The 26,702-nt window shown below is 57.9% G+C and overlaps 1 protein-coding gene across 1 annotated transcript in view; it reads right to left on the bottom strand.

The window, feature by feature from the left end:
- SRRM3 (serine/arginine repetitive matrix 3) overlaps positions 1-23,986 on the bottom strand; it is a 29,191-nt gene extending 5,205 nt beyond the window's left edge. Inside the window, exons 1-12 of the mRNA XM_032130179.1 lie at positions 23,880-23,986; positions 15,784-16,013; positions 12,646-12,747; positions 9,170-9,304; positions 8,979-9,059; positions 8,565-8,594; positions 8,099-8,167; positions 7,776-7,811; positions 7,057-7,107; positions 6,850-6,954; positions 6,181-6,352; positions 261-589 (exon numbers count right to left, since the gene is read on the bottom strand). Coding sequence (XP_031986070.1) covers positions 261-589; positions 6,181-6,352; positions 6,850-6,954; positions 7,057-7,107; positions 7,776-7,811; positions 8,099-8,167; positions 8,565-8,594; positions 8,979-9,059; positions 9,170-9,304; positions 12,646-12,747; positions 15,784-16,007 — 1,334 coding nt within the window. The 5' untranslated portion in view covers positions 16,008-16,013; positions 23,880-23,986. The remainder of the gene's footprint in view (positions 1-260; positions 590-6,180; positions 6,353-6,849; positions 6,955-7,056; positions 7,108-7,775; positions 7,812-8,098; positions 8,168-8,564; positions 8,595-8,978; positions 9,060-9,169; positions 9,305-12,645; positions 12,748-15,783; positions 16,014-23,879) is intronic.
- Between the last annotated feature and the right edge of the window lie 2,716 nt (positions 23,987-26,702).

Raw genomic sequence — 26,702 nt, 5'->3', positions numbered from 1 at the left:
TCCTTTCCCTATCACCATCCCCGTGGCTGTCCCCATCTCCATTCCCAACTCCAACTCATCCTCATTGCCATCACCGTGGCTATCCCCATCCCATCGCTATTCCCATCCCCATCCCTTGAGCATCCCAACCCAGCTCTGTTCCCCCACAACTTTGCCTGGATGGATTTCAGGCGCCCGCAGGGAGCTGCACCCCGAACATACCAGCCCAGCACCCATATCCCGGCAGGGATGACAGGACCCCATCCCGGGCGCTCCCTTACTTCTTGCCGTGGGCGCCGTGGTTCCTGTCGGGGCCGGCCGGCGGGTGGTAGGGGTGGGAGCCGGCCGAGCCCTCCGAGTCGCTGCTGTAGCCGGCGGGGCTGAGCGGCGGCGGCGGCGGCTCCCGGGGAGCAGGAGGCCGCCCCTTGCTCTGGCCGCGGTGTCGGGACGGCGGCGAGGCACTGCGGGAGCGATGCCGGTGGCCGTGCTTGGCCCGCTCCGGCGTGGGCGACCGGGAGCTGCGGGCGCCGTGTCGGCCCCCCCGGGTGCGGGGGGACGGCGGCTCCGTCCTGCCGTGAGCCCGCGGAGAGGGGGACGCCGAGGCCGGCCTCTGGCAAGGGGGGAGAGAGAGAGAGAGAAGGAGGGAGAGGAGGAAGGGGGGGAAGAAGACAAGAAAGAAGGAGAAAGGGGATTTTAACGGGGGGCGCCGGGCCGGGGGCGCAGATCACAACGTCAATGCACATCGCATAAGGCAGGCTACACAGACGCTACTCTGCACCTTCCTCTCGCCCTCAACAACGTGGGTCATGCAAACCTCCGCATGCAAAACGCCAAAAAAATATAACTCAACTTAAATCGTAATAAAAACCCAAAGGAAGGGGTGGGATGGGAGGAAAATAAATCCAAGAAAGCCCCAAGTCGTCGGGGAGGGAGAGCTCGAAGGGAAAGAAACATCCCGCCCCCAAAACAAAAACCACCTGGAGAGGGGATAAAGCAAACCCTGGTGCCCACCCGCCCCGACCGAGAAAGGGGAAGGGAAAAGGGGGATAAAACCCAAACGAAGGGAGGAAAATAGGGGAAAAAAGAAAAGATGAGTGGAGGGGAGGTGGGGCAGTGGGGGAGAGTAAATCAGACTGAGCCGAGGGGAAGGGATCGAACCAAAGAGGGCCGGAGGTGATGGGGTCTGCTCACACAGAGGCATGCACATATATAGAGATATATGTTCTGATACGTGTAGTTTTTATCGATAGTACGGCTTTCGGCTTAAAACAAATCCAGAAACGAGGAAAAAACGGCACAGAGCAACAATGGAGGGCAAGGCAGGGGAGGGGGCCAGAGGGGCGAGATAAAAGAAACCAACAAAAAAGAAAGAAGAAAAACCATCCAAATCAAATCAAAATTTAAAAAAAAAAATAATAAAAATAAATAAATAAAAAACAAAGCAAAACTTCACAAATGTCCTCGTTACTGAGATAAACGAATGTCTCTGAGCTCTTCCTGGGACACGCATTGAGCTGTTAGCTGTGACTCTGCAGGGAACTGCTAAGTCCTCATCAGCACTCAACACAGATTTTGCTTTCTGCTTCCTTTTTTTTATTTTATTTTTTTATTTTTTCCATTATATGTTTTTTTTTTTTTTAAGTCCCTCTTGGTTAACATCCACTTACCAAAAAAGTGGCATTTCCTCCTTTAGTAGGTAAGGTATGAAGAGAAGGGAAAAGCGGGGCAATATAAGTGCATCATTAGATTCACAAAAATGCAAGAGAGAAAGAAAGAGCGAGAGAAGGAGGAGAGACAGAGACAGAGCCAGAGAGAGGAGAAATAAAACAAACCAACTCACTTCTCCTACGGGGAGGGGAAACCTTGGGGCCACCACCGTGGCCAAGCCCTGAGCCAGGTTCTCACTGAGACTTCAGGGGATTTTGCCCAGATCTGAGGCTCCCAAATATCTGAGCTCCTCTGAGCCACAAATGCTGCCTGGGTGTTTCCCCCATCTTTGCAAACACCACGAGACCAAAAAGATAGGTGGGAACAGGTCCTGCAACACCAGTCCTGACTGAGCTGGCAAACCCCAGCTCAGGGAGCTTTGGGGTCTCCTTTCCCCCAGCCACAGCCCAGTGCCAGGTCCCTGAGAATCCCTGGAAGGCTGAATCCTGCACAGGGCATCGCTGAGTCCAGCTGAGGAGATCAAAGGGGGTTCAGGGATATTGGGATGGTTCCAGGATTGTGCCACCATGCCCAGGGCGGGTGACCCCAATTCCTCGTCATCCCCTTGCCCCAAATACACCAATGAATAGTCAGTGAATCCTTGAGGCTCTCTCCACCCATCCCACTGTGTTCTAAATGCCACTTTTCTCCCCAAAAAAAGAAAGGGGCAGGGTGAAGGGTTGGGATTCTGGGGATCACCACGAAGATGCTGCAAAAGGGACACAAGCTTTCCATGTCCCTGAGCATCCCAGACTGCTCCACAACCCATCACCTCCTTGTCCCCATGGATAAGCCAATCCCTCCAGCCACAGAGCAGCAAGCTGGAGCCAAAATGGGGGGATTTGGGGTTTTTATTAAAAATCCGTTGCTGTTGCAATGGCTGCGGCGAGGGGGAGGCTGGCAGTGACGATCAGCCCTGCTCAGCTGCCCTGCAAGCACTGGGGGACATGGATCTGCTCCAGGGGGATGCAGCAGCCCTGGAATGGGGGATCCGTGGAGCCCATGCCCAGCCCCGCATCCCAGGAGAGGAACATTAAAGCAGAGAAGATGAAGAAGAAGAAGAGGACGATGAAGAGAGAAAGTGAGGGGTTTCCTCTTTCCCAGGGTGGCGTTTTTGGTCTGGCTGGCCATGCCGTGGGCTCGGGCTGCGGGATGCAGGGCTCCCACCCAAACCCTGGAGTCTCCTGCCCTGGAGTGCAGGAAGGCAACGAAGGTAAAAGCATCCCAAATAAACCCAAATTGGCAAAGACTCAGCCTAAAAGGGAAAACACACACTGGGCACTTGTGGGGATGGGACAGCCAGAGCAGGGATGCTGTCCCCTGCCCCTCGCAGACCGGGATGCCCTGGACCTGCCTCTCTCCAGGCAGGAAGATTTAAACCTTTCCCCACTGCAGCCTCCCTGAAGAGGGGCTAAACCCACGCATCTCCCCAAATTTCTCATTCCTTGCCCCATCCATCCACCCCAAAACCCCCTGTGCCCACTTCTACTCCTGGCCACTGCCCCTATTTCTCCCTAATTGTATTTGCCTTCATTACCCGGCCACTAATGGGGGACTGAAAGGGAACAGCCGTGCTCGGCCTCTGAATGGAAACGAACACAAATTCAGAGGGCTGAAAGACACAGAAATGCATTCTACCGACAGCACGAGGAGACGGGGAAGAGAAAAGGGGGGAAGAAAGAAAAAAATATTACGTGGACAGGGCAAAAAAAAAAAGTAAAAATAAAGAACGTAAGAGAAGAGCATGGCTTTGCAGCTAACCGGGAAAAACCATACAAATAAAAAAAAATTATATATAGCCACCAAAAAGAGACAAAATGAGAGACAGAGAAGGAGAGTGAGAAAGAAAGAGAAAGAAAGTCAGAAAGAAAGAGAAAATAACATTAAATCAAGCTACGGTGCTTTTCAACAGGCTCATCTGCAGAAGTGAACGTGCAGAGGTGGACGAAATACCTACCTTCGGAATTGGCAGTGACAGGAATGCAATAATAAAAAAAGAAAACAATAATCTCCACATTTGGAGGGCAGAATGGGAAAAAGACAAGGACTCTTTAGTACGGCGATCCAGACCCCTCGGCTAATCCCGTTTGCTTTGCTTAGAATTTTTTAAATTATTTTTAAAATTGGTCTCTTTAGCTTCTAATTTTTATTGTTATTTTTTAAAATTATTGTTTGTTTGTTTGTTTGCTTGTTTTTCAATGGAAAGGCTGCGGCCGGCCGCCGAGCGGGGTGGCCGCGGGGGGGTGGCTGGCTGGTGTCTGTAACCCGATCAGGCTGCGGTTCAGTCTTAAAAAGTCACTCTACAACATGGCAAAGTCCCGGATAACATGCAGGGAAGGCGATGGATGGAGGTGGGACACGGCGAGGGATGTTGGGTTGTGTTGGCCCAAAGAAAACCGGAGAGAGAGAGAGGGGCTGGAGGGTGCGTGTGGGCGAGGAGGAGGAGGAGAGACCCAGGAGGAAGGCTGGGAAGGCAGCAGGGATGGATGGAGACAGGACTGGGTATTTAAAAGGGAAGGCAACGCCGCGCAGCGCCCCGGGGCACCCCTGGCTCCCAGCGGCTCTGGGGGTGCTGGGGTGGGCACAGCTCACCCGGTGGATGGGCTGAGCCCGGAGCTTTTGGGGGGTGTGCAGGAGGTGGGGAGGGGGCTGGGTACCGAGGATGCTCAGCACTCATCCTGTCGGGATGCAGGATGACCACAGGGTGCTTGGATAACCTCATCCTGCAGCCGGGGAGGAAAACCATCCCCACGGCAGCAGGATCCAGCTGAGGACACCGGGCAGTTGCCAATTTGAGGAGGAAAAATTCGCTCCCTTTGCAGTGTAGAGCTGCTGGGTTCTCTTCCCTTTTAAATTCCTTCTTCAAAATATAGAAAATGGAAATACAATGTTCAGCGGTCGTAAATATTTAGGAAACACATCAGGGTTTTTGGTTTTTTTGGTTTTTTTTTTCTTCTCCACATTAACACACACAAAAGCAAAAAATTCTAGAACAACACGACGACGACGGGGTGGGGGGAAATAAAAATAAGAGAAATATATATCGTTTGCATTTCTGTACATCACAAGGGAAAAGAAAAGAAATCATGAGAAAGGAAACTAAAACAAGGGGGCAGGGAAAAAAAAGCACGTTTCATTGCCCTTCCCTCCCCCTCTTCCCTGCTTCTGCTGAGCAAGAAATGGAAGTGTATATTACCGTTTGGGTTTTTTTCAAATGGGAGGCTAAAGAAAAACACAGACGGGATTAAAAAGAAAAAAAAATAAAAAATAGAAACCAGAGAGAGAAAGAAGAGAGAGAAAGAGAGAGAGAGAGAGAAAGTTGTTGGAGAAAAGTCCCGCTGGTGCCGGGGAGCCAAGGGAGCTCGGCGGCGATGCTGGGGTGGGCAGGGGGAGAGCGGGGCGAGCCGGGCGCCTGGGGGGCGGCGCCTCGGCACCCGAACCCCCCCACGCCCCAGCCAAAACCACAGGAAAGAAGAAAGCAGAGAGGTGCCCCGAGAGGTGGGCAGGGTGCTGGGTGCTGCTGGGGGGTGCTGGGCTGGGGAAGGTGAAGGGGACGTGGATGTGGGTTTGGGGGGGTCCTGGCCCCGTTTTCCGGGGTGTCCCAGGCCCTGCAGGTGTTGGGGTGTCAGTGTTGGATGCTGTCAGCCCAGGAGCATCCCTGCAGGACCTCACCTGTGGGAATAAAGTCTGAGGCAAGTGGGGACCTGCGTGGGCCCCATCGGTGGAGTTCTGCAGTGCCCTGCCTTCACTCAGCACTGCCTCCAGCCCCCCATTAACCAAAGCAGGCTCCTCATCATCCCAGCACTGGTTAAACTGGGGCTGGCCCCCTGGGTCCACTGGGTTAGGGCTCTGCCCCACCCAGCAAGGGAGCAGCCCCCCAGGTTTCACCAAGACCCTTGGGATGCTGAGGCAGAGCTGGGGATGCTCAGCTCCAATGTCACCTGCCACGGAGACCTCAAAATCCTAAAATCTGAGCATCCAGCATCAAATCCCCTCCAAACCCTAATTTGGCCAGACTGGGTGTTGGGGTCCTCAGCACTGGTGCTGGCCCCCTGGCACTAGGGAGAGTTGGGGTTGGTGGGGAAACAAGAATTTTCCTGCTTTTCCCATTTCTTGGCTGTCTGGGATCAATCTCAGGGGGCTGCTGAGCCCCGTGGTGACCCTGGCAGGTGATGCTGGCCTGCCAAGCCATCATCCCGGGGGGGCGACATCCGCAGGGCGACCTGTGGCTTTGGGGGAGGGATGACCTGTTGGCTGCCCTGATCCCTGCCTTGAGGTGATGGTCTGGCTCCCCCAGGGAGACCGCGCACCCAGCGCGGGGTTGGTGAGTGCTGGGAGGGTGCAACCCGCACCCCACATCTCCCCCGTGTGCTCCGGCTGGGCAGGGCGGGGAGCCGAGCGAGTGGGGAAGGAAGGGAGAGGAGAGCAGGGGGGCAGTCCTGTGGAGGGAGGAGGGGAGGGAAGCGAAGAGTGATCCAAGAAAAGCCTACGTACATCCGAGGGCTCCGGGAGCGGGGCGCCGTGGCTGTGGCGGCCGTTCTGGGCGCTGCCCTTGTGCCCGTTCTGGTGCGGCGAGGCCGAGCGCTGGGGCGAGGGGGAGGACGGGCTGCGGCTGGAGCGGGCGCTGCTGCCCTTGGGGCCATCCTGCCGGCGCTTGGGGCTCAGCCTGAGGGGAACCGCACCGTCAGTGCCGGCATCTCCGGCCCCGAGCCCGGTCCCACCCTTGGCCCGGCTCCGGCAGAGCCGCCGGCTGCAGCCCAGGTTTTGCCGAGGCCAGAAATGGGGTTAGAAGTGGCTCTTTGTGCTTTCTTTAGCTAAAAATTGAAACCCCGTCTGGGGACCATGTTCCCAAACCCTGCAGAGGTGCTGCAGCACCATCCCACTCCCCTCTATACCCATCTCAGGGACACCTCTGCCACCTGCCTCTGCCCGCCATCCCCCGGGGTCCCAAACCCTGGGACACCTCTGCCACCCACTTCCTGCCCTCCATCCTCCAAGGTCCCCATCGCTGGGACTCCTCCGCCTCCCACCTCCCCGCCCTCCACCACATTAGGGTGTCCATCACAAGGACATCTCTGTCCCTGTCCTCTACCCCACAGGGTCCCACTGCGGAGGCTGGGGGCTGTTGCGGTGGTGGGGACGGGGGTCCCGGACTGTCCCTACCTGCCGGGGGATTTCGAGCCGCTGTCGTCGGAGGAGAGCGAGGCGCTGTGGGAGCTGCAGGAGCTGCGGCGGTGCGAGCGCCAGGCCGGGGACTCACTGCGGGACCTGCGGAGAGGGCGGCCGGGGGCCGAGGGACAGGCTGAGCCGCCGCGGGGGACACCCAGGGGCACAGAGAGCCCCGCTCCCCCCGCCAGCGCGGCCCCTCACCTCTTGCGCTCTTTGTTTTTCTCTTTCCGTTTGTTCTTGGGGCTTCGGGACCTGCGGGAAGAGCCGAAAGCTGCAGACGTGGGAGCGGGGGCAGCACCTGGGGGTGGCTTTCCCAGCCCCCCCAGAGGCACCAAGGCTGCGGGAGGAGCGAGGGGAAGGACCTGCCTGGTCTGGAGCTGGGCTGCATTGAGGTTCAAAGCGCGGCGGGGATCCCAGATGGCTTTGGGGGGGACTGTGGGGTCAGGTGCATGTTGGTGAGGCCAGGCAGGAGGGAGTGGCAGTGGGAAGGGGGGTACTGGCTCTGCTCAGCATCCTCAGGGCTCGGGCCCATTGTCACCCCCCACACACACACTTGCTTTGCCCTGCGCCCTCTCTGGCACCCTTTGTCTGTTTTTCACTTCTTTCACCCTAAAATGGGCAGAGGGCATCTGCAGAGCAGGGCAACAGTCAAGGTTTGCCCTGGCCACGGCTGCCTGGGGTCCCCCCTTCTCCCCTGGGGGACATTCAGGGCCATGTGGGACTCCACAGTCAGCCAGAGTGGCCCTGTGCCACGTCCAAGGGAGGAGGACACCCAGCAGCATCCAGCTGTGGGATGAGGGGATCCATCATGATGGGCAGAGGGGAGGGGGACAGCAGGAAGGCAGGACACAGGGGGTCCCTGGCAGGGGAAGCTGGCAGCTGGTGGCAGTGGGGTGGCTCCTGGCAGCTGTCACTCTTACCTGTGTCTTCTCTTTTTTCGTGACCCCGATTCAGACCTAAGGGATGAAGAGGAGGCAGAGATGAAGGAGACACACTGATCTGGCCAGCAGGGAGCAAAGGCTGGGCAGTGTCCAGAGATGACGAGAAGGACAGGGGGATGGCCCCGAGGTGGGCCACTGGATGGGGCAGGTGACAGTGGCTGTAAGGAGGTGATGGCCCCATGAACTTCCATCACTATCCATGTCTAAATCCCACCCCAGCCCAAGGGCCTGAGCAGTCCCAACCTGCCCCACCATCCCCCACCACCCCTGCTGTCCCCAGCCTGCTGTCATGTCCATCCTACCTGTCACGTCTGTGTTTCTTTCCAGTCTTCTTTTTCTTTTCCTTTCGGATGGGTGAAGAGCTGTCACAGCTAGAGGGGAAGTGGGTGCCCTTGAGCAGGGAGCGAGGGACTCCCCAGCCTCTTCCCCCTGGCCCAGGGGAGTCTGGTCCCGCCACCCCCAGTCACATTGCTTTCCCTGGACCACCCCATGGGATGCACGAACATCACATGGCAGTTATTTCCTGGGGGATTTGGGCTGGGGGACAGAAAGGGACTTTTGGCAGAAGGGCTCTGGCTGCCTTCAATTCTGGAATGCCCAAATCCTGCTGTGTCTCATTGCCACCTCGTGGGCTCCACAGCCTCCAGCAGGAGACAAGGTGGCCAATTCCCAGCGGGATTTCAGTGGGTGGTAGAAGCCAGTCTGTGCTCAGTGGCCTTGCAAGCCCAGAGGGGACCCCGCAGCCCACCCAGCCCAGTGGTCACTCACCTGCGCTCTGAGCCGGGTTTCCTCTTTTTGCTGCCATGGGAAAGGCAGAGAAGAAAGGGACATTAGGGACAGCATCCTGCCCAAACAGCCAGTGCTAAGTGGTGAGGTTGTGGGTAGATGGACCCTTCACAAAGCCATATCCTGCCTGGTGCTGTGCCCTGTGGCAGCGAGCTCCTTCCCCACATGGACCAGGCAAGGTCCCAGCAGTGCATGCAGTGGGGGTGTGCACACACGTGTGCGTGTTGCAGTATCAGTACATGCAGATGCATTGCACCTCTTAAGGGTGCACATTCAGGGATGTACTGCCCCCCAAAGTGGAGTGACTTGCCCCTCCAAGGCCTGGGGAAAGGCTGAGCTGGGAGCTGAGCTGCCCTCCAGAGAGAGGGGACAGCGCAGGGACAGCCAGGGACTCACCGGCTCCGGCGGTGACCCGATTTCTTCTTCTTTTTCTTCTTGGGTGGAGGAGAAGTGGAGCTGCTCGAGCGTCTTTTCAGCCTGTGGGAGACAGCAGACAGGGTTGGGCAAAGAAGAAGGGACAGGCCCCTGGCCTCTGTGTCCCTGGATGGGGACCCTGCACACAGCAGGTCCCCAAAATCTGTGCACACCTGTACTCGCGGTGGCTGCTGTCCTCGCGGTAGCACTCGGCCGAGCAGTCGCACTGCAGCAGGCAGCCCTCTCCGTAGTCGGGATACTCCACCGCGTACTCCTCCCCATCCGCCCCGCGGTGGTTTTCTATCACACTGCCAAAGGAGGAAGCACAGGATTCATTTGGGGATCCCCGTTCCCTGTCTCCCACCAGAGCAGCTGGGGCAGCCCCAATGCAGCTACAGGGGCTGGGGGACATTCCCTCTGCCGCAGCATCCCCAGGGGACCTTGGTCATGTCCCTTGATGTCCACACACAGCAAAGTGCCAGGATGCAGGTCTGCTCAGGGTCTTCCTGTGGCTCCAATCCCTGCAGAGATCCCCACTAGGCCGGCACACGGACACCGTGAGACTCGGGCCACCATCTCCCCACAGGGTCCAGCCTAAGCCTCATTCGAGCCCCTTCTGGCTTTGCTCAAGTGCTGGGGCTGAGCAGGAGGCTGGGTCAGCCTAGGTGGGTGGCAGGGCTGGATAAGAGTGAGAGGAGCTGGCAGAAGAGCAGGAAATTTAGGTGGGAACTGCTCAGGATGTCCTTGGCTTTGAGGCCAGCACTGCACAGTGCCACCAGCCCAGCACTGGAGCTTCGGGCAGGTAATGGTCAGTGTCCCTCCTAGGGGCCAGGTGAAGAAGGGGTGGGGGGACATCATGCCTAGAGCCATCAGGGTCTCCTCTCTCTCCTGAGTGACTTCATCAGCATTAATTTTTCCAACTGCCATGGAAACCGGCATGAGGTTGCCATTGACTACCGGGGCTGTGGGCAGGGCTTGGCAGAGGCCTGGCAGCTGGACTAGGACAGTCTCAGGAGTCCCTGCCCAACCTCTCCCTGCTGCCCTCACCTCCCTGGTCCTGCTCTGCCATCAGCCCCAGGAGCAAACCCCATGGGGAGCCTCTTATTTGCTCTTGGGGGATGTAGGACATCTCACCCATGGAGGGACAAGGACATCCAGGTGCTCTGGAGGGAAACTTAACAGATGGGGACAGGCTCGGAGGGTGCACAGCACCACACCAGCCCAGGTGCTTGCTTCTCAAGGGAGATTTGCTCTCAGAAATCTGATGTGGGCTCCTCTGCCCTTCCCAGCCCTGAGGCGAGCAGTCAGCAACGCTGGTGGAGAAATGCAGCCCCACAGGATCAGTCCCTTGACAGCCTGGCCAGTGCCTGAGCAAAGCGAAGCTCCCAGTCCCAGACTGCAGAGCTGACAGTGGCACGTGTTGGCATCCTTGGCCACAGGCAGCCCATGGGCTGTTTAACCTAATTAGAAATGTCTTGGACCGAAACTACACACGAGACACCCTCCCCCTAACACGGACGATCGCTCAAGCGGGTTTCGGGCTCCCTGCTGTGCCACAGCCATGGCTTTCTGGGTCCTCTCCAAGTGACTTCTGCTTTGGCCATGTCCCAAGGGTCGGAACAGCCTTTCAACCACCCACCCTACCATGGGAAGGGGGAGAAAGAGGCAAAGAGAGAAGTGAGCGGGGATAATTCCCTGCGTGTGTCTCTGCTCCGTGAGCAGGCAGTGCTCCACACCAGAGCCTGCTGCCAGCATCTCACCCATTAGCTGTGCTCAGCAGCTCAAGACCAGCCTTGTGCTGTTGCAATTATCCCTCCCTGCCCAGCACACACTCGCCTTTGTCTGCAATCCCACCAGCCTGTCCATCAAGCCCTTCTCCTTGGGGACCAGGCTGTACCGAGCTGTGCACACGGAGACGGGAGCTGGGAGAGCACAAAGAGCAAAGCCGGGGACTCAGGTGGTCACAGCTCTGCTCCACGCCTCAGTTCGCCCTGGGGAGTTATGCAGATGATGCTGAGCTCTCACACTGGCTTTGAAACAGGACCAGCTGGTTCAGACTCACAGTCCCGGCAGCTAAGGACCGAGTGGTAAAAGCCCAGAGTGGTGCTGGAGCAGGACCAGCCCATGAGATGTTCTGCTGAGCACTCTCCCAGCCGCCACAAGCGCCGATGCTCTTTATTTAAAGCTTATTTAACCCTCTTGTTCAGCCTCTTCATGCAGCACAGACCTTTGGCACGCAGGACATCCTCCAGCAGCTGAGATCCGTGCTGCTTGAAGAGCCAGCTCCTTTGGACCCAGCTCCTACCAGCTTCCTCAAGTGCCTCCGGCTTTGCTCTCCTCCGAGCAATCCTTTGCTGTGAGACTGCTCCTTCCAGCTCAGCACTATTATTTATAGCCCTGGGGCTAATCTTTAATGATTACCCTTCGTTTTGCAAAACCAAGCCTGTAAAGGTGACAGCCAGGGCTGCCTGGGTAACCTTAAGGCACCTTTGGCTTCCCCATGTGCTCGTTACAGTGCTGGCCCTAACGAGACTGCCAGGAAGATGCCCTGGAGATGACTCCTGCCCCCACCAGCAAAGGCCACTTGTTAACACCTCAGGCATGATGCTCAGTGACCTGGGCAGGTTGGTTTTCCCCATGCCTTGTGTTTTTTCCTGCCTGGAGGAGGATCCTGAATGTTTCATGCTGTCCCAAGCCCATGTGCCCCATCCATGTGCCCAAGCCATGTCCCTGTGTCCCTCCCTGCCTGGCGTGCCAGCAGAGTGGTGTGAGGAAGGCTCTCCCTGCTGCCACGGCTTCCCTGCCTCCCTCTTCGCCCTGATTTCCTGACCCTAATGAAGCATTAATATTCAGTGAACCTGCAGCATCTATTCCTGTCCCAAGTGACCTGGTTTCCAGGCTGATGGATGGTGCACGCCGGGCCAGCCATGCTGCCTGGGCCATTAAGCATTGCACTGATAAATCACCATCGAGCTGGAGTGGACCTTGTTGAGGCTGGGGACAGTCCTGTGCAGGGCAGGAGCAGCAACTGGCGTGTCCCCAGCAGGAGCTGGGCTGCTTTGGACACCAAACTTGAGCCCTAAGTCCCCTTCCAGGGCAGATGCAGCCCCCTAGGACCAGGCACAATCACTGTGAGGAGTGATTAGAAACAGAGGAACAGTGCAGGAGCTCCTTGGAGAAGCTTCTTGCATGGGGTCCCTGCCCCTGGCTGGGGCGAGCCAAGCACTGAGACCTTCTGCACTTGGGTTTCCTCATCTGGGACAGGAGCATTGCAATGCTGGCCTCTGCACAGCACCCAGAGGTCTCCAAATGGCCAGTGCAGGATAACCTTTAAGCTCTCCAGAGGTAGGATACTGCCTCAGAGGGGCAAATCCTGCCTCCAGCTGACTGAACCAACCAACAACCAACCAACTATCAAATCAACCAACAAACCATCCAATCAACCAACCACCCAACCATCAAATCAAACATTGACTCACATCCAACAACCATCCATCCATCCATGCTCTCTACACCCTCTTCTTGTAGATCCACCTACCCAGTCAGGCCTAGACATACCCTCATCCACCCATTGATACTCAGGCAATCCAGGATGTGCCTCTCTGGGATGAGACGCACGGATGGACCAACTGGAAGCTGCCTGACTTACATTTGGCGCCCGTGCTGGTCCTCCCTGGTGAGCACACCTTCCTTCTCCATCAGCATTTGCCGAAAGGTCCCCACTTTCTGCCGGATCTCCTCTTCGGAGTACCTGGATGGGCAAAGACATGGTCTGGGCTGCTGTGATTGGAACATGGGCTTCCCATGGACCTGCTGAGGACTTCTATACCTTTGGGAGCGACACATGGCCTAAGGGGCCAGTCAAAAGGAGTGGTGACATGGTGACAGGGGCCTGGAGGACAGCAGGAGCTCTGCTCAGTCCCCTGCCACCACTCTCTATGCCCTCCTTTCTCCTGTCTGCTTCTCCCAGAAGTGCTTGGCAGAGGAAGGGTCCTCAGGAAGGGTGAAAAGAAAAGGATGACCATGAGGTTGCCATTCCCTGTGACTGCCCAGGCTTTGGGGCAAGTCCCCACCAAACTTGGCAGTGTCACCATTGCAGCTGCTGATTCCAGGGTTCACTCCCAGCATCTCTGTCCCATCACGAGCTCCCCCTGCTTGTCCCCATGATGCTCCGGAGCCCGGCAGCCGTGCCAGCTCTGCACTAACACCGAGTGCTGACTCAGGCCGCTGCAGGGTTATTAACGAGAGGCACTAATCACTGTGTCCTGGCATCTGAGAACAGCCACTGCAAACCACAGCGCTCCTGCCATCCCTGAGGTGTCCCTGGGAAGGGACAGGTGACAGCCCTGGGCAGGCAGGTGGTCCTGTGCCACATCCCGCGGCTGCACAAGGGCACCTGAGCATTTTCCTTGACTAAAAACATCCCAACAGAGGGATGTGGTGGAGACATGATGCTCTTAGCATCATCCCAGGGGAGAGGGTGAAGGGAGAGGGACTCCATGACACCACCTTGCTGCCACACTAGAACAGAAGGAGTCGGACTCTGTGTGTGTGTTCCTGCCCTCACCCACAGCCTCTACAGGGGCTGCTCATGGCCCACCCTTTCCATCACATCCCATCAGCATCGCTGTCACAAGCTCAGAAAACTGGATGTCACAGACAGGCCTAGCCCTGTGGCCCCCAAGGCTGTCACTTCACACAGCCCGTGCTGGGGACAGTGATGCCCCTTGCAGCGCTCTGGGTGCCCCTGGGTGCCCTGGGTGCAGAGAGGCACGTGGCATCACCAACCCCCCTTGCAGTGTCCATGCAGGGAAACAGCGAGGAGAGGGGAATTAATATTAATGAACTCATTTGCACTGAAAGGCTCTCATTAGTTCCCCAGCCAGACTCCACACAGAAGGAAGGCTGATAACAGGGCATGGAGGCAGCACCTCAAAACCAGGGCAGCACCCCCAAATTCTGCTCTGCTCCATTCCCTTGATGGCAGTGCACCCAGCTGGGCAGAGTGGCCACCCCACAAGGATGGAGCTGCCGGCCCTGGCCATCCCATGGACATCAGCCAGCCCACAGCAGCAGGAAGATGTCTGCCCGAGATGAGCATTTGCTGCAGCATATTAAGAACATGGCCAATGCTCTTGGAGAGGGGACATGAGGGCAAACAGGAGGTGACAGATGGGCCACTGCGGCTGGGCCATTAGCAAATCTGTGGGGGAAGGCCAAGGCGAGGAACTCCCCACCACATCCAGGGATGGAGGCAGGAGCAGCACCAGCCCTTTCCTTCCTGCATTCCCCTGGTGCTGCTTATAACCCCGCTGGAGGGGGTTTCCTTTTGCATTTAACATACAGAATGGATTTGGGAAAGAAAGAAAATTTGCTGACACTTCTTTTCTGGACGAGGAATCCAGCCTGCAGGCAGGGAATAACGCTGCAGGCAGCCTGGAGCGAGCTACAGCGCAGGCAGGAGGGGCCATCCGCCTTTAAGGAAACAAGGGAGTGCTAAAATCCCTGCAGAACCCCCTCTGCTGACACTCACATCCATCCTGGGGGTCTGCCCTCATCAACAACTCCCCCAAGGCCATGGCCAGGAGGCTGCCCCTGGTCCAGGCAGAAACCTCAGGGGTGCAAATCCCTTCTCATGGAACCCCCGCTGGAAAGCCCCTGTGTGGAGGGGAAGAGCAGGCGGAGGATTAAGCAGGTTGACCAAGATTATTACTCTAATTATATTATCATTTCGGCGTATCGCCATCATCAGTGTTATTAATAGCCTTAATAACAGCAAAGCAATTATAGCAATAACAACAATCCTGGTTGCAGTGTTGCTATTACCCATTGCAGTAATGATACTACCAGTAGTAAGATCCCTACTAGAGCTCGGGAACCCGACAGGAGGCTCTGGGCTCCCCAAAGCGCCAGGTCAGCCTTATTTATTTCCATAATGACAAATTAGGCACAATCATTATTCCAGTCTGTGTGAGACAATTTAATTCTAGGTCACGCTTGCACTCTTAATGAAAGCCTTGGCGAAGCCTTCCCTCAATCCATTTTCCTTCTCCCCAGCTCCCAGCTGATACCAGTCCCCGTCTACCCAAGTGTGCCGAAGAATTTGCTCCACCCATCAGGTTTTAGAGAGCTGTCAGAGGGATCAGGATGTTTGGCTGCTGCCAGAGACAGCACAGCCATGTCTGGCAGGGATGGGGGGGTTTCCTTTCTGGCCCCCCAGTCCCTCCTGCCCACCCAGGAAGGGATGTTCTTCAGCCCCTTGGGTTTTTCCGTAGCCCTTTGTTTCCCAAGGGGAGAGCAAAGGCTGGGGAGCAGCTTGCAGTGCCTGGCCATGGCATTGGCAGGATGGGGGCAGGGGGTCCTATCGCCCCAAAACTGGGGAGGAGAAGGAAGACGGGACAAAATGAAGCCCCAAAACAGCCTCTCCTGTGACCGAATGACAGCTCTCCTCTGGGATCTCACAATCCAGGCAGGTGGGGCACAGGGTAGGTGGCACTGATGACTTGTGCAACCATGAGAAACTTCACTCCTCCTTCCTGCTTCAGCTTTACCTGCAGGACAAGCTGGGATCCCAAACTTCCAAGCAGGGAAAGTGGATGAACTCCTAGGTCTGCATTATTTGGAGGCATTTCCCTCCACAGACCAACCCATCAAAGCTGTTTGATTCACCCAAAAGTGGATTTACTTCCAAATGGGGACATTTGCCACATCAAGGTACATTTTAAAGGGAGAGAACAAGGTGCAAACAGGTCAGAAGGATCCCAACCCTGATGTCCCCGCCACTCACCCCTGCTCCTCCATCATCTCCTGCAGCTCCATGCACTTCAGCTCCACCCGCCGCTTGCGCTCATGGTCCAGGATTTCCCGGTGAGCCTTCTTCACCATGCTGGGCTCCACCAGCCGCACCTCCTCCTCGCCCTTGTGCCATGTTCCTGAGGCACCGGGCTGGGGGAAGCCATTGGAGGCTTCCTGGGGCGAAGGCACATCAGCCCCATTGTTGTAGAGAGCCATGATCGCCTGGGAGGGAGAGAAAGAGTCAGGGTCAATCCCTGCCCTGGTTCTCCTCTCACCCCACGACAACGAGGAGACCTTTTAAAGACCTGAGGGCAAAATCAGTCTTGAAAGCAGGTTGGTGGGGACAGTGACTGGGAGATCTCCCTGCACCTTGCTTCAGTTTCCTCATCCTCAAAGCAAGGCTGTGGGTACTCCCATCACCATGCTAAGAGGGCTAGCTCCCAGGAAAGAGAGGAGGACGCTCTGCTCCAGCCTCATACCGGAAAAACCTGGCCAAGTGTGGGTCTGTGGGAGCCAGGACTATACAGCAGCAGCAGGACAGGTGGGCAGGGGTCCCTCCCAGCCCCATGGACCCCGTTGTCAGCCACTGGGGGTTTGGAGCAGGGGGAGGTATCCATCCTCACAGTCCTCTAGGGACACTGTCCCCATCAGCAGGGGAATGGACACAAAGACCTCAGATATCCCCTTGCATTTCCCAGCTGCACTGGCCCGTTTGGTTGCAGTGGTGGGACATCCTGATGTCTGGCTCAGGCAGCAAACACCTACTGATGCCCTTGGGCCATGACCTGGAACCCTCTGCCGTGGCCCAGTGCGGGCTGCAAGGGGAGATGAGGATCCCCACCAGCTTCTGCCCCGCTGCCTTCTCCTTGCTCCTTCACCTTCACGTGTCTCTGCCTCCTCCTTCCACCACCACAGTCAATGTGTCCTCACTTTGCTCCAAAAATAACCCCTCGGAAGAGGACAACCATTCCCGAGCAGCACTGCCATGCTGAGGCTCCGGCTGATGCTCCTCGAGCCTGAGGGAGGAGATGCTCCCAAATCTCCTGGATCAACCAGACAGACACAGCCCTGTCTCAGCGCCCTCAGGCCATCTGCGCATGGCTGAGCACCCATTCCTCACTGTCCCTGTTGTCTTGCCATGCCCCAGCGCCTCTGCCCAGCACTCCAGCCTTCTCCTGAGCATGGGATGCTCCCACTGGAGATGTGCTGCCTTAACCACCAGCTCCACCAGGCTGCAGAGGCACCACCTGGGCTTTACAGGGGTTTTACACAAAGAGAAACGACCAGGAGCAAAGGCAGAGCATCCTGCCTCACTCTCCAAGCTGGATTTGGGCTTGGAGATGCAGCTTCTGCCAGAAGCCACTTCTCTGAGGTGTTCCTATCCCAGGGATCCTGCTGGAGAGGCTTTTCCAAGGATGGGTGTTGGCTGCACGTCATCTCCTATGTGGGAAGCAGCCAATCCGTACGCTGCCCATGGAGGATGGGGCAAACACTGGCCAAGGGGAGGAGGGATCCCTAAGCCCAGTAGAGGCATGAAGGGCAGATGGACCATGGACTGATCCGCACTGTTTCGAGCCCAGGAAAGTTTTGCCATTCCCAGTGTGCCATTCCACCAGAACACCAGGCAATTCAGAGCTTTCCATGGCTATGTCAGTTGGGACAGAGCCAGGGTCGGAATGCACATCACCCACGAGGGGCTTTGGCCATGTTTCTTTGCTATTTGAGGAGAGGAAACACCTCGGAGCCCTCCCTGGTGTGGTGGGGATCCCAACCTGGCCAGAAGGCTTCTCCCACCCCACAGCATCCCCAAAGGACAACCCTGACTTTCCCGCTGCCATTGGCCACCCCACACAGTCATTTATCTCCTGACAAGCCTGCCCAGGGAGGACAGCAGCTGAGTGCTTAATTACAAAGCTTTTTTCCCATTTTTTTCCCTTCATTACTACCACGCAGAGAGGAGCCAGCAGCCTTTATTTCCGCAGAGGCACAGGGGAGATCCTGCTGGTGTAGCAGGAGCCAGCCAGGGCTCTGCACTCCTGGATGCTCATCCCTGCTCCTGGAGGATCCCTCGGTCCCCCCTTGCCTGCAGCATCCACATTTCAAACCCCATGACACCCCACAGCCCTGCTCAACCCTCCCTGCCCACCCTGAACCCAGCCCCCTCCATATCCCAGGGTGGCTCCAGAGAGATGCTGCAGGAAAACCTGCCTTGGGGGCTCCTCTCCCTCTTTCTCCCATCAGGACATGAAGCCAAAAACCTGGAAGGAAATTAGGGAAAGGGGGAAGCTCCCCACTTAGAAACCTTCCCCCAGAGAGGGGCTCAGGGAAGGAGAGGGGAAAGGAGAGGATGTTTCCTGCAGCAGCCTCTGCTTGCTTGTCCCCAGTGGGAATTCATTTTATCCTGAGCCCAGCAGTGGATAAATTCATTGCTGAGAAACCTTGAGAGTGTGTGGGATACAGAGCTGGGCAGGTAGATGGAGATAAACTGGCAGCTGGATCAGTACCTGTGGGAGAAGGCTGCGTGGTGGGGGAGGTGTGCAGATCCACCAGGAAATGCTCCCTGTTTCCATGAAAAGGATGGAGCTGGTGAAATCCCCCTTGCACCTAGGGCCAGGAAGGTGGACCCAGACTGGGGATGGACATCCCAGTGGTCTCTCAGCCCTGAGCAATATCCACCATGGGAGCTGCCACCAGCCCCTTGCCTCAGCCACAGCACGGGCAGGGAAACAAAGGAATGGGAAAAACCCAGCCACAACCCTCCCCCAGCTCTCCAAAGGGGCCCCAGGCAAAATCCCTGGGTGCCAAACAGAGCCAGCCCTACACTGCTGGTGACAATGGGGACAAGGACAGAGGGAGCCCATGCTCCCCAGCTGGGTCTGTGCTCTCCCTGCCCTGCAAGGAGAACCCCAGCAATGCCCTGCACCCGCAGGGGACAGCTCAGAGACACAGAGTGGCTGCCACCACCACAACCTCAATCCATCGGCCACCACACAGGGACCACCCGGCTCTGCCAGCACCAAAACCAGCACCAAACCCCCCAGCACAGCCCTGTCCAAATAGCAGTGGTTTCCTGCCTGGCTCAGCACTACCCCGATAATAAAGATGATGGTTAAATATTTCATTATCTGCAGTAATTACCCACAAAACATCAATCACTGGCAGCCGCTGCCTGGCTGCCTCGCCCAGAGGGAGAGGAGACATCCTGGGGAGAGCTCTGTGTCTCCATAGACTCCCAAAGGCTGCAGGATGTAGCTGGAGACAGTTGCTGGCATTCATTCCCACCTCCTAAATTCCCTTACTGCCACCCAGGAGGGCTCAAACCCCCTGGCACCATGGGCTGGAGACTTCTGAGCAAATCCCTCTCTTCCCATATTAACCAGGCATTCGCCCACGTGTTTTTGGGATGCTGATCCTCCTCCCACGCGCCACCTTGGGCCTTGGGGAGGTCAATCCAGCTTTTCAGATTGCAGGTGCTTTCTGATGCCTGGATTAGAGCTTTTGGAAGTGTTCAGAGATGCCCCATCCTCCATCCTCATCCTCCATCCCTATCTTCACTTTCATCCCCAAATTCCATCCTCCTCCTCATCCCCCATCCTCCCCCTCATCCCCTTCCTCCTCCTCATCCCCATCCACCATCCTCATCCCCATTCTCCATCCCCATCCACCATTCTCATCCCCATTCACCATCCTCATCCCTATTCTCCACTCTCCTCATCCCCATCTTCCATCTTCATCCCTATTTTCTATTCTCCTCCGCCTCACCCTCCACCACCATCCTCCATCCCATGCCTGGGTCTCTCCCTCCCTTCCCAGCCATGCTGCATCACACCCAAGGTGTGGAGGACCTGGGCACCCACAGTGCCAGCTCGGTGACTGCCAGGACAGACAGAAGGACGGACACTCTGTGCTGTGCCCCTGTCACACAGCCAGGCCAGACCCTGCCAGCTTGGGGTGCAAGGCTCAGCCCCGCCATCCTGCCAGATTTTGGGGCTGCTGGTTTCCAGCCAAGCTGTGAACAGAGCTCACTCCCTGTGGGCTGGAGTGGGGTGGCCCCAGGATGTGACCGTCCCCATGTCCCAGCCCTGGGGCTGTCCCACCTGGGCTTTGTCCAGCTCACGGGTTCAGAACTCCAGCCCGAAAAGAAAGAAGCAAAATGATGGGGAAAAGAGAGTTATTTCACCAAACTGCTTTGGCCTTTTTACTTCCCAGCCCAGAACAAGCCCCTTCCCAGCCGGCTCTGCTGAAATCCCCCCTTGGCCCCGCTCAGCCCCCGGGCCATGCCCGCAGCCCCCGGCGCTGAGCAGCCGTCGCCGCAGGGCCCTGCCGCCGTACTGCGGATGGAGCCGCGTCCCGGGGGGAGCGGGGATGGCAGCGGGGGGGGCCGGCAGTGCCTGGATGCTCTCCCGGGTGCTTGGACGCTCTCCCGGCATCTCTCTCTCGCTGGGGAAAGGCCGCAGCGGTCCCCGGGCATCCTGCCCCCTCCCCGTGCCTCGGTGCTAATTAAAGCCGCCTCCGGCTGGTGCTCCATTAATTCTCGCCACATCCAGCTGCACCAGCCGGGGCGGCCGTGAGCGCCCGCGTGCCGGGATGCGGGCACGGGATGTGGGCAGCGAGCCCAGCACGGCGGCTCCCTGGACCACTCATGCACTGAGCGTGCCAGAGCTCGGCCCCAACATGCCAGGAACAGCCCGGGTGAGATGAGGATGCTCCAGTCACTCCAGAGAAGCTCAGAGGGGTGGTACCCATGTTCTCCTGCCTGTTGGGATCTCATCAGGACATACCACCACCAACTGAAACCATAACCCTGTCCCCAAGCACGTACAGCCCCATCCCAGGCTGCTCCCTGTCTGTGCTGTGGTGACACTTGGAGAAGATCTTTTTTTTCAGGACACAAAATATGCCAGAACATATTTTTTATGTTTTTATATTATTTAGAGGAGGCCAGGCAGTCGGCCTCCTCTAAACACCCAGCTGGAGTTACAAGGAGGAAAAGTCCGGGGTTGCTGCCATTAATTGGGCTGACCTTCTCCAGAGCTGCCTTCCAGTGCCAAAAACCATGAGTCAGACCTTCAAGAATAAGGAAAAAAGGCAAATCTAGCTTTAAAAGTGTGGCCATTCCAGGGCTTGTTAGTGCTGTCCTCCAGTCCCAAGCCACAGGGACGATGCCCGTGGGAAGGGGCAGTGGGAAGGGGCTGGTGACAGCCCTTGCAGTGCTTCCACCCATTTTCCCAAGCCCGGGGCATCCTTTTCTACAGCTGCCCGAGCAAAATTTGACACCTCACAGACTTTAAAGCAATTAGTAAAGAATATATGGATGCTGGCTAGGGGGTCAGGAGCTGCAGCTGCTTGTGCATACCTACGTCTGTGCAGATATATATATACATATATAAAAATATATATATATATTTTAAAATAGATGAGTAGGCTGGTGGAGAAGCTAAACAGTTGCTAAGCAACTGGGCTCCTTCCTGGCTTGGGGATGTAGGGATGGGGGAGCCAAGCTTGGGGACTGGCCCCCCACCAGACAAGCATCACACAGGGGTGTGGGCACAGAGATCCCCTGGAGAAGATCCAGAGAAAAAGGCACAATGGAGGGTGAGGAGCCAGGAGTTACCCCCATCCCCAAAATGCCGTGGCTGAAGCCCCCCCAGCCTGAACCCCTTGGGCTGTTGGCTGTTGAGAAGCTCCATTCTCAGCTCTGGCTGGAGAAGAGCTGGTGGGAAAGGGGTCACACCACGATAGGAAGCAGCCCCAGGACCCATGCGGTGACCCCATTCCTGAATCAGGGATGAGGGAAAGGAGGAGCACATCCCCCCATGCCGAGTGGAGAGGCAGTGGATCCAGGTGATGGGTTTTCCTATGGGATCCCCAGCCCTGTGCCCCTCTGGTCACACTTTCCTCATCCCCTTGGGAATGCCCTGCCAGACCTACCCCAAACAGGAGGTGCTTAAATAAGGAATGGGGATGGAGAGGGGAAACAGCCGCCCCAGGTTTTGCACCTGGGCCATTTGCTTTGCTGGGCAAGGAGTCAGGAAGAGGCACAGTCAGCCCGAGGCCCATCACCCCTCTGAGGAAGGGGAGTAATAACTCTACTACAAATAAAAGCAATTATTGAGCACATGGAGGAGCAGGGGGATGACTGCCACAATGAGGTCACCTTCCCCAATGGGGACACAATCCCAGCGAACAACCCCTGGGGCTGAGTGCTGCAGGTATAGGGGGGTCACGGCCAGTGCAGGGGGAGCATCCAGCTGGGAATCCCCCTCACCATCCCCCACCGTGGCTGCCTGGGTGGTTGTGTAACGGGAGGAGCTATTCCGGGGTTTGAGCACGTTATATAAGCCACGGGCCACCTGGCCGGGGAAAACGGGAGTTGGGAGACAGGAAGGAGGAGGAGGAGAAAGGGCTTTAGGGACTGGGGACCCCCACATCCGGCAGGCCCTCAGCATAAGGACTAAGCCCTTAGGGTGACCTGCACCCCGCAGGCATCCCCTGCCCAGAGATACGGGGTGAGCACCCTCTGCTTCCTCTTCAAGCAGCCTCCAGGACCCGCTGCCACATATCCACCCACAACTGGATCTGGCCCCTGGGGCATGAGACCCTTTGTCCAGGGAAAAAGCATCATTTTCTTGGCACCAGGGACAAAGCCAACCAAGACCCCTGCACCCCTCTGCCTGGCAAAACCCCTGCTTGCCATTCCCAACAGCGACCAAGGACCAAAGGTTCCCTTAAAATCTGCCCAACTTCTGGCTCTGAAAGCCCCCGACGTTCCCTGCACGTGTTGCCAGGATGAGTCCTGGGGCAAGGGGAGGCAGGTGGGATGCTAGAGGAATTTAGGGAAAGCAGGTGAGACACAGAGGGTGGTGTTGTGTGAGGCCACGCCGGCAGTGGGACAGAGAAATGACGATGTGTGTTTGGACACAAACACTGTCCCCAAAATCCCCCCCCTCAGGGGTGTCCCTGTGCTCCTGCCAGAGAAGAATCCACATGCCAGGGCAAGGAGACCAACCAGGGCATGAGCACCTGCACCCTTGGAGAAGGTCCTTGACATTTTTCACCAACCTGAGACACCTCCAAATGCTGCCAGCCCCCAGGTGACCCCCCTACAGCAGTGGGAACACAGGCAAACCAAGACACATCCAGTCTGAAATCTCGCTCTGGAGGGAATGAATGAACCTGTGTCCTCTGAAAGCCACCTGTGCCTCCTGAGCCATAGCCTGACCCCTCACCACCAGCCCCCTGCGTGGCACTGCCTGGACATCCCTGGGGACAGACCTGATCTGGGAAGGAGAAACACAAAACGCTCCCAAAAGACGAGCGGTTGAGTCGTTGCTGTGGCTCCCCGCTGCCAAGCCTTGCCCCTCTCCTTCCCTCGTGCAACACCCGCAGGGTTTGAAATCTCATCAGCCAAACCCTCCCCAGCACAGCCTGGGGGTCCACGCAGCAGAGGCAGGGGCTTGTCTCAGCCTCGTCTCCCGCCTGTACCACACAAGGCACCAGCTGAGGGCTCAGCACTGTCCCGTCCTTCCCAGCCAAAAACCTGCTGCTGAGGGTCACCCACTGTCCCAGTCCAGCCTGGCTCCCCACAGCATGGAAAAGAGGGATGTGGGTGCCCCCCCAGCCACTCCCCCAGCACCAGGGAGCCCCCAGCACATCCACGTCCCTGAAGGGACCCCCGTGCCCCAAAAAGCACCTCATCTCCAGACTCCTCGCCCCATCCCACACCCCCAGGAGCATCTAACCTCACGGGGGGACATCCCTGGCACACCCCTCTCGGTGAGGTCCCCAGCCGTCCCAGAACCCACAATACGATGCACGCCTTACCCACCCCTTCCATCCATGTCGCTTTGGAGACCCCAATTCCCAGCCCCCTGAGGAGCAACGCACCTCTAGTCGCCATCCCTGGGGGTCCTCACCCCCCTGCCCCCAGCGAGCATCACCGGCTGGGTGGGGGGGCCTCGTCCTCCCGCACCTCCCGCACCTCCCAGAGCTCCCCTCAGTGCCCAGCGGGGCCCCACCGCCCCCCGGGCCCCCCCCTCACCCCCGCCGGGTGCCGGCCCGACAGCCCCGGGCCCGGCCGCGCCTCACCTCGCCCCGCCGTCCCGCTGGGCCCGGCCCCGCTGGGTTCCTGCTGGCCACGGGGGGTGCCGGGGGTGCCGGGGGTGCCGGGGGTGCCGGTGAGCGCCGGGGGTCCCGCCGGCCGCGGCCCCTCCCGCGCGGCCCCGGCGCGGCCCCTGCTGAAGTGCTGGACAGCTCCGGCACACGGAGCCGCCCGACACAGAGCGCCGCCGCCGCGGACACGGAGCGGCCTCAGCCCGCAGCGCCGCCTGCCGGCCGGAGGGCGCACCCGCACCGCCCCGCGCCGCGCTGCTCCGAGAGCCCCGTCCCTACACAGAGCACCCCGTCCTTACACACAGCACCCCGTCCTTACACACAGCACCCCGTCCCTACACACAGCACCCCGTCCTTACACACAGCACCCCGTCCTTACACACAGCACCCCGTCCCTACACACAGCACCCCGTCCTTACACAGAGCACCCCGTCCTTACACACAGCACCCCGTCCCTACACACAGCACCCCGTCCTTACACACAGCACCCCGTCCTTACACAGAGCACCCTGTCCTTACACAGAGCACCCCGTCCCTACACACAGCACCCCGTCCTTACACAGAGCACCCCATCCTTACACAGAGCACCCCGTCCTTTACACAGAGCACCCAGTCCTTTACACAGAGCACCCCGTCCCTACACACAGCACCCCGTCCTTTACACACAGCACCCCGTCCCTACACACAGCACCCCGTCCCTACACAGAGCGCCCCGTCCTTACACACAGCACCCCATCCTTACACAGAGCACCCCGTCCTTACACAGAGCACCCCATCCTTACACAGAGCACCCCGTCCTTACACAGAGCACCCCGTCCCTACACACAGCACCCCGTCCTTACACACAGCACCCCGTCCCTACACACAGCACCCCATCCTTACACAGAGCACCCCGTCCTTACACAGAGCACCCCGTCCTTAAACAGAGCACCCCGTCCTTTACACAGAGCACCCCGTCCCTACACACAGCACCCCGTCCCTACACACAGCACCCCGTCCTTACACACAGCACCCCGTCCCTACACACAGCACCCCATCCTTACACAGAGCACCCCGTCCTTACACAGAGCACCCCGTCCTTACACACAGCACCCCGTCCTTACACAGAGCACCCCGTCCTTTACACAGAGCACCCAGTCCTTACACACAGCACCCCGTCCTTACACACAGCACCCCGTCCCTACACACAGCACCCCGTCCTTACACACAGCACCCCGTCCTTTACACACAGCACCCCGTCCTTACACAGAGCACCCCGTCCTTTACACACAGCACCCCGTCCCTACACACAGCACCCCGTCCTTACACACAGAGCACCCCGTCCCTACACACAGCACCCCGTCCTTACACACAGCACCCCGTCCTTTACACACAGCACCCCGTCCTTACACAGAGCACCCCGTCCTTTACACACAGCACCCCGTCCCTACACACAGCACCCCGTCCTTACACACAGCACCCAGTCCTTACACAGAGCACCCCGTCCTTACACACAGCACCCCGTCCTTACACACAGCACCCCGTTCTTACACACAGCACCCCATCCTTTACACACAGCACCCCGTCCTTACACACAGAGCACCCCGTCCCTACACACAGCACCCCGTCCTTACACACAGCACCCCGTCCCTACACACAGCACCCCGTCCTTACACACAGCACCCCGTCCCTACACACAGCACCCCGTCCTTACACACAGCACCCAGTCCTTACACACAGCACCCCGTCCTTACACACAGCACCCCGTCCTTCTGCAGAGCCCCATCTTTACACAGCCCTCCTCTCACTGCTCAGAGCACCCCGTCCTCACACAGCCCCTCCCTCACTGCACAGAGCCCCCATCCTAACACAGCCTCCCGTCCTTACAGAGTCCCCCATCCTTCCCCAGCCCCCCATCCTTCCACAGTGCACTCCGCCCTTCCATAGCCCCTCATCCTTCCACAGGCCCCCTCCACCCTTTACAAAGCTCTGCCGTAATTCCTTCCACAGAGGCCCCCATCCTTCCCACAGGCCCCCTCCATCCTTCCACAACCCACCCTTCATCATTCCATGGAGCCCCTCATGCCTCACCCCACAGCCCCTCCACACCCCCGCTATCGTACAACCCTCTGCCCCAATCCTCCAACACCTCATGGCTCTCTCCGGTGCCCCTCCACCTCCCCTTCAAGGCTGCCATGGGGTGTTCATGCCTGGGGGATGCAATTGCCAGAAACACCCCCACCCTGTACCCCACTCTGTATCCCATCCCTTTCTGCATTCCATCTCATCCCATAACCTACCCTGAATCCCAACCCATCCCATATCCCACACTGCATCCCATCCCATATCCCAACCCATTCTAGATCCTATTCTAAATCCCATATCCCACCCTGTATCCCATCCCATCCCGTATTCTACCAGTATCCCATCTCATACCCTACTCTGAATCACACCCCATCCCATATTCCACGCTGAATTTCATCCCACCCCTTACCTCCTCACCATGATTACCCCCAGTGCTCCCCAGGGCCAGCCCAGTGCCTCCCAGCCCTGCCTGGGAGCACCCGGAGCACCCCAATCCCAGCAGCTGCAGGGGCCTTGGGATGGCCAGTGCTGCAGCTCAGGTAATGAGTCGGTGCTAACGAGCCCATAATTAATTTTCATTTCCTTCAGTGATGCCAAGCACTGGCCCTCCTTGGCGGCCAAGAAATGGTGAAACCGGAGCAGGGGGAAAGCTCCCAAACCACCCCTAAGCCACCTCAAAACTGCCTGGTGTGGTCATGGCCGGGGCTTAGCTGCCCAAATCACTCTGAATTCACC

Source organism: Corvus moneduloides, chromosome 20, assembly GCF_009650955.1.
Source record: "Corvus moneduloides isolate bCorMon1 chromosome 20, bCorMon1.pri, whole genome shotgun sequence".
Taxonomy (NCBI): Eukaryota; Metazoa; Chordata; class Aves; order Passeriformes; family Corvidae; genus Corvus; species Corvus moneduloides.
Note: the sequence above shows the minus strand (reverse complement) of the source record. Positions and strands in the feature narration are given on the sequence as shown.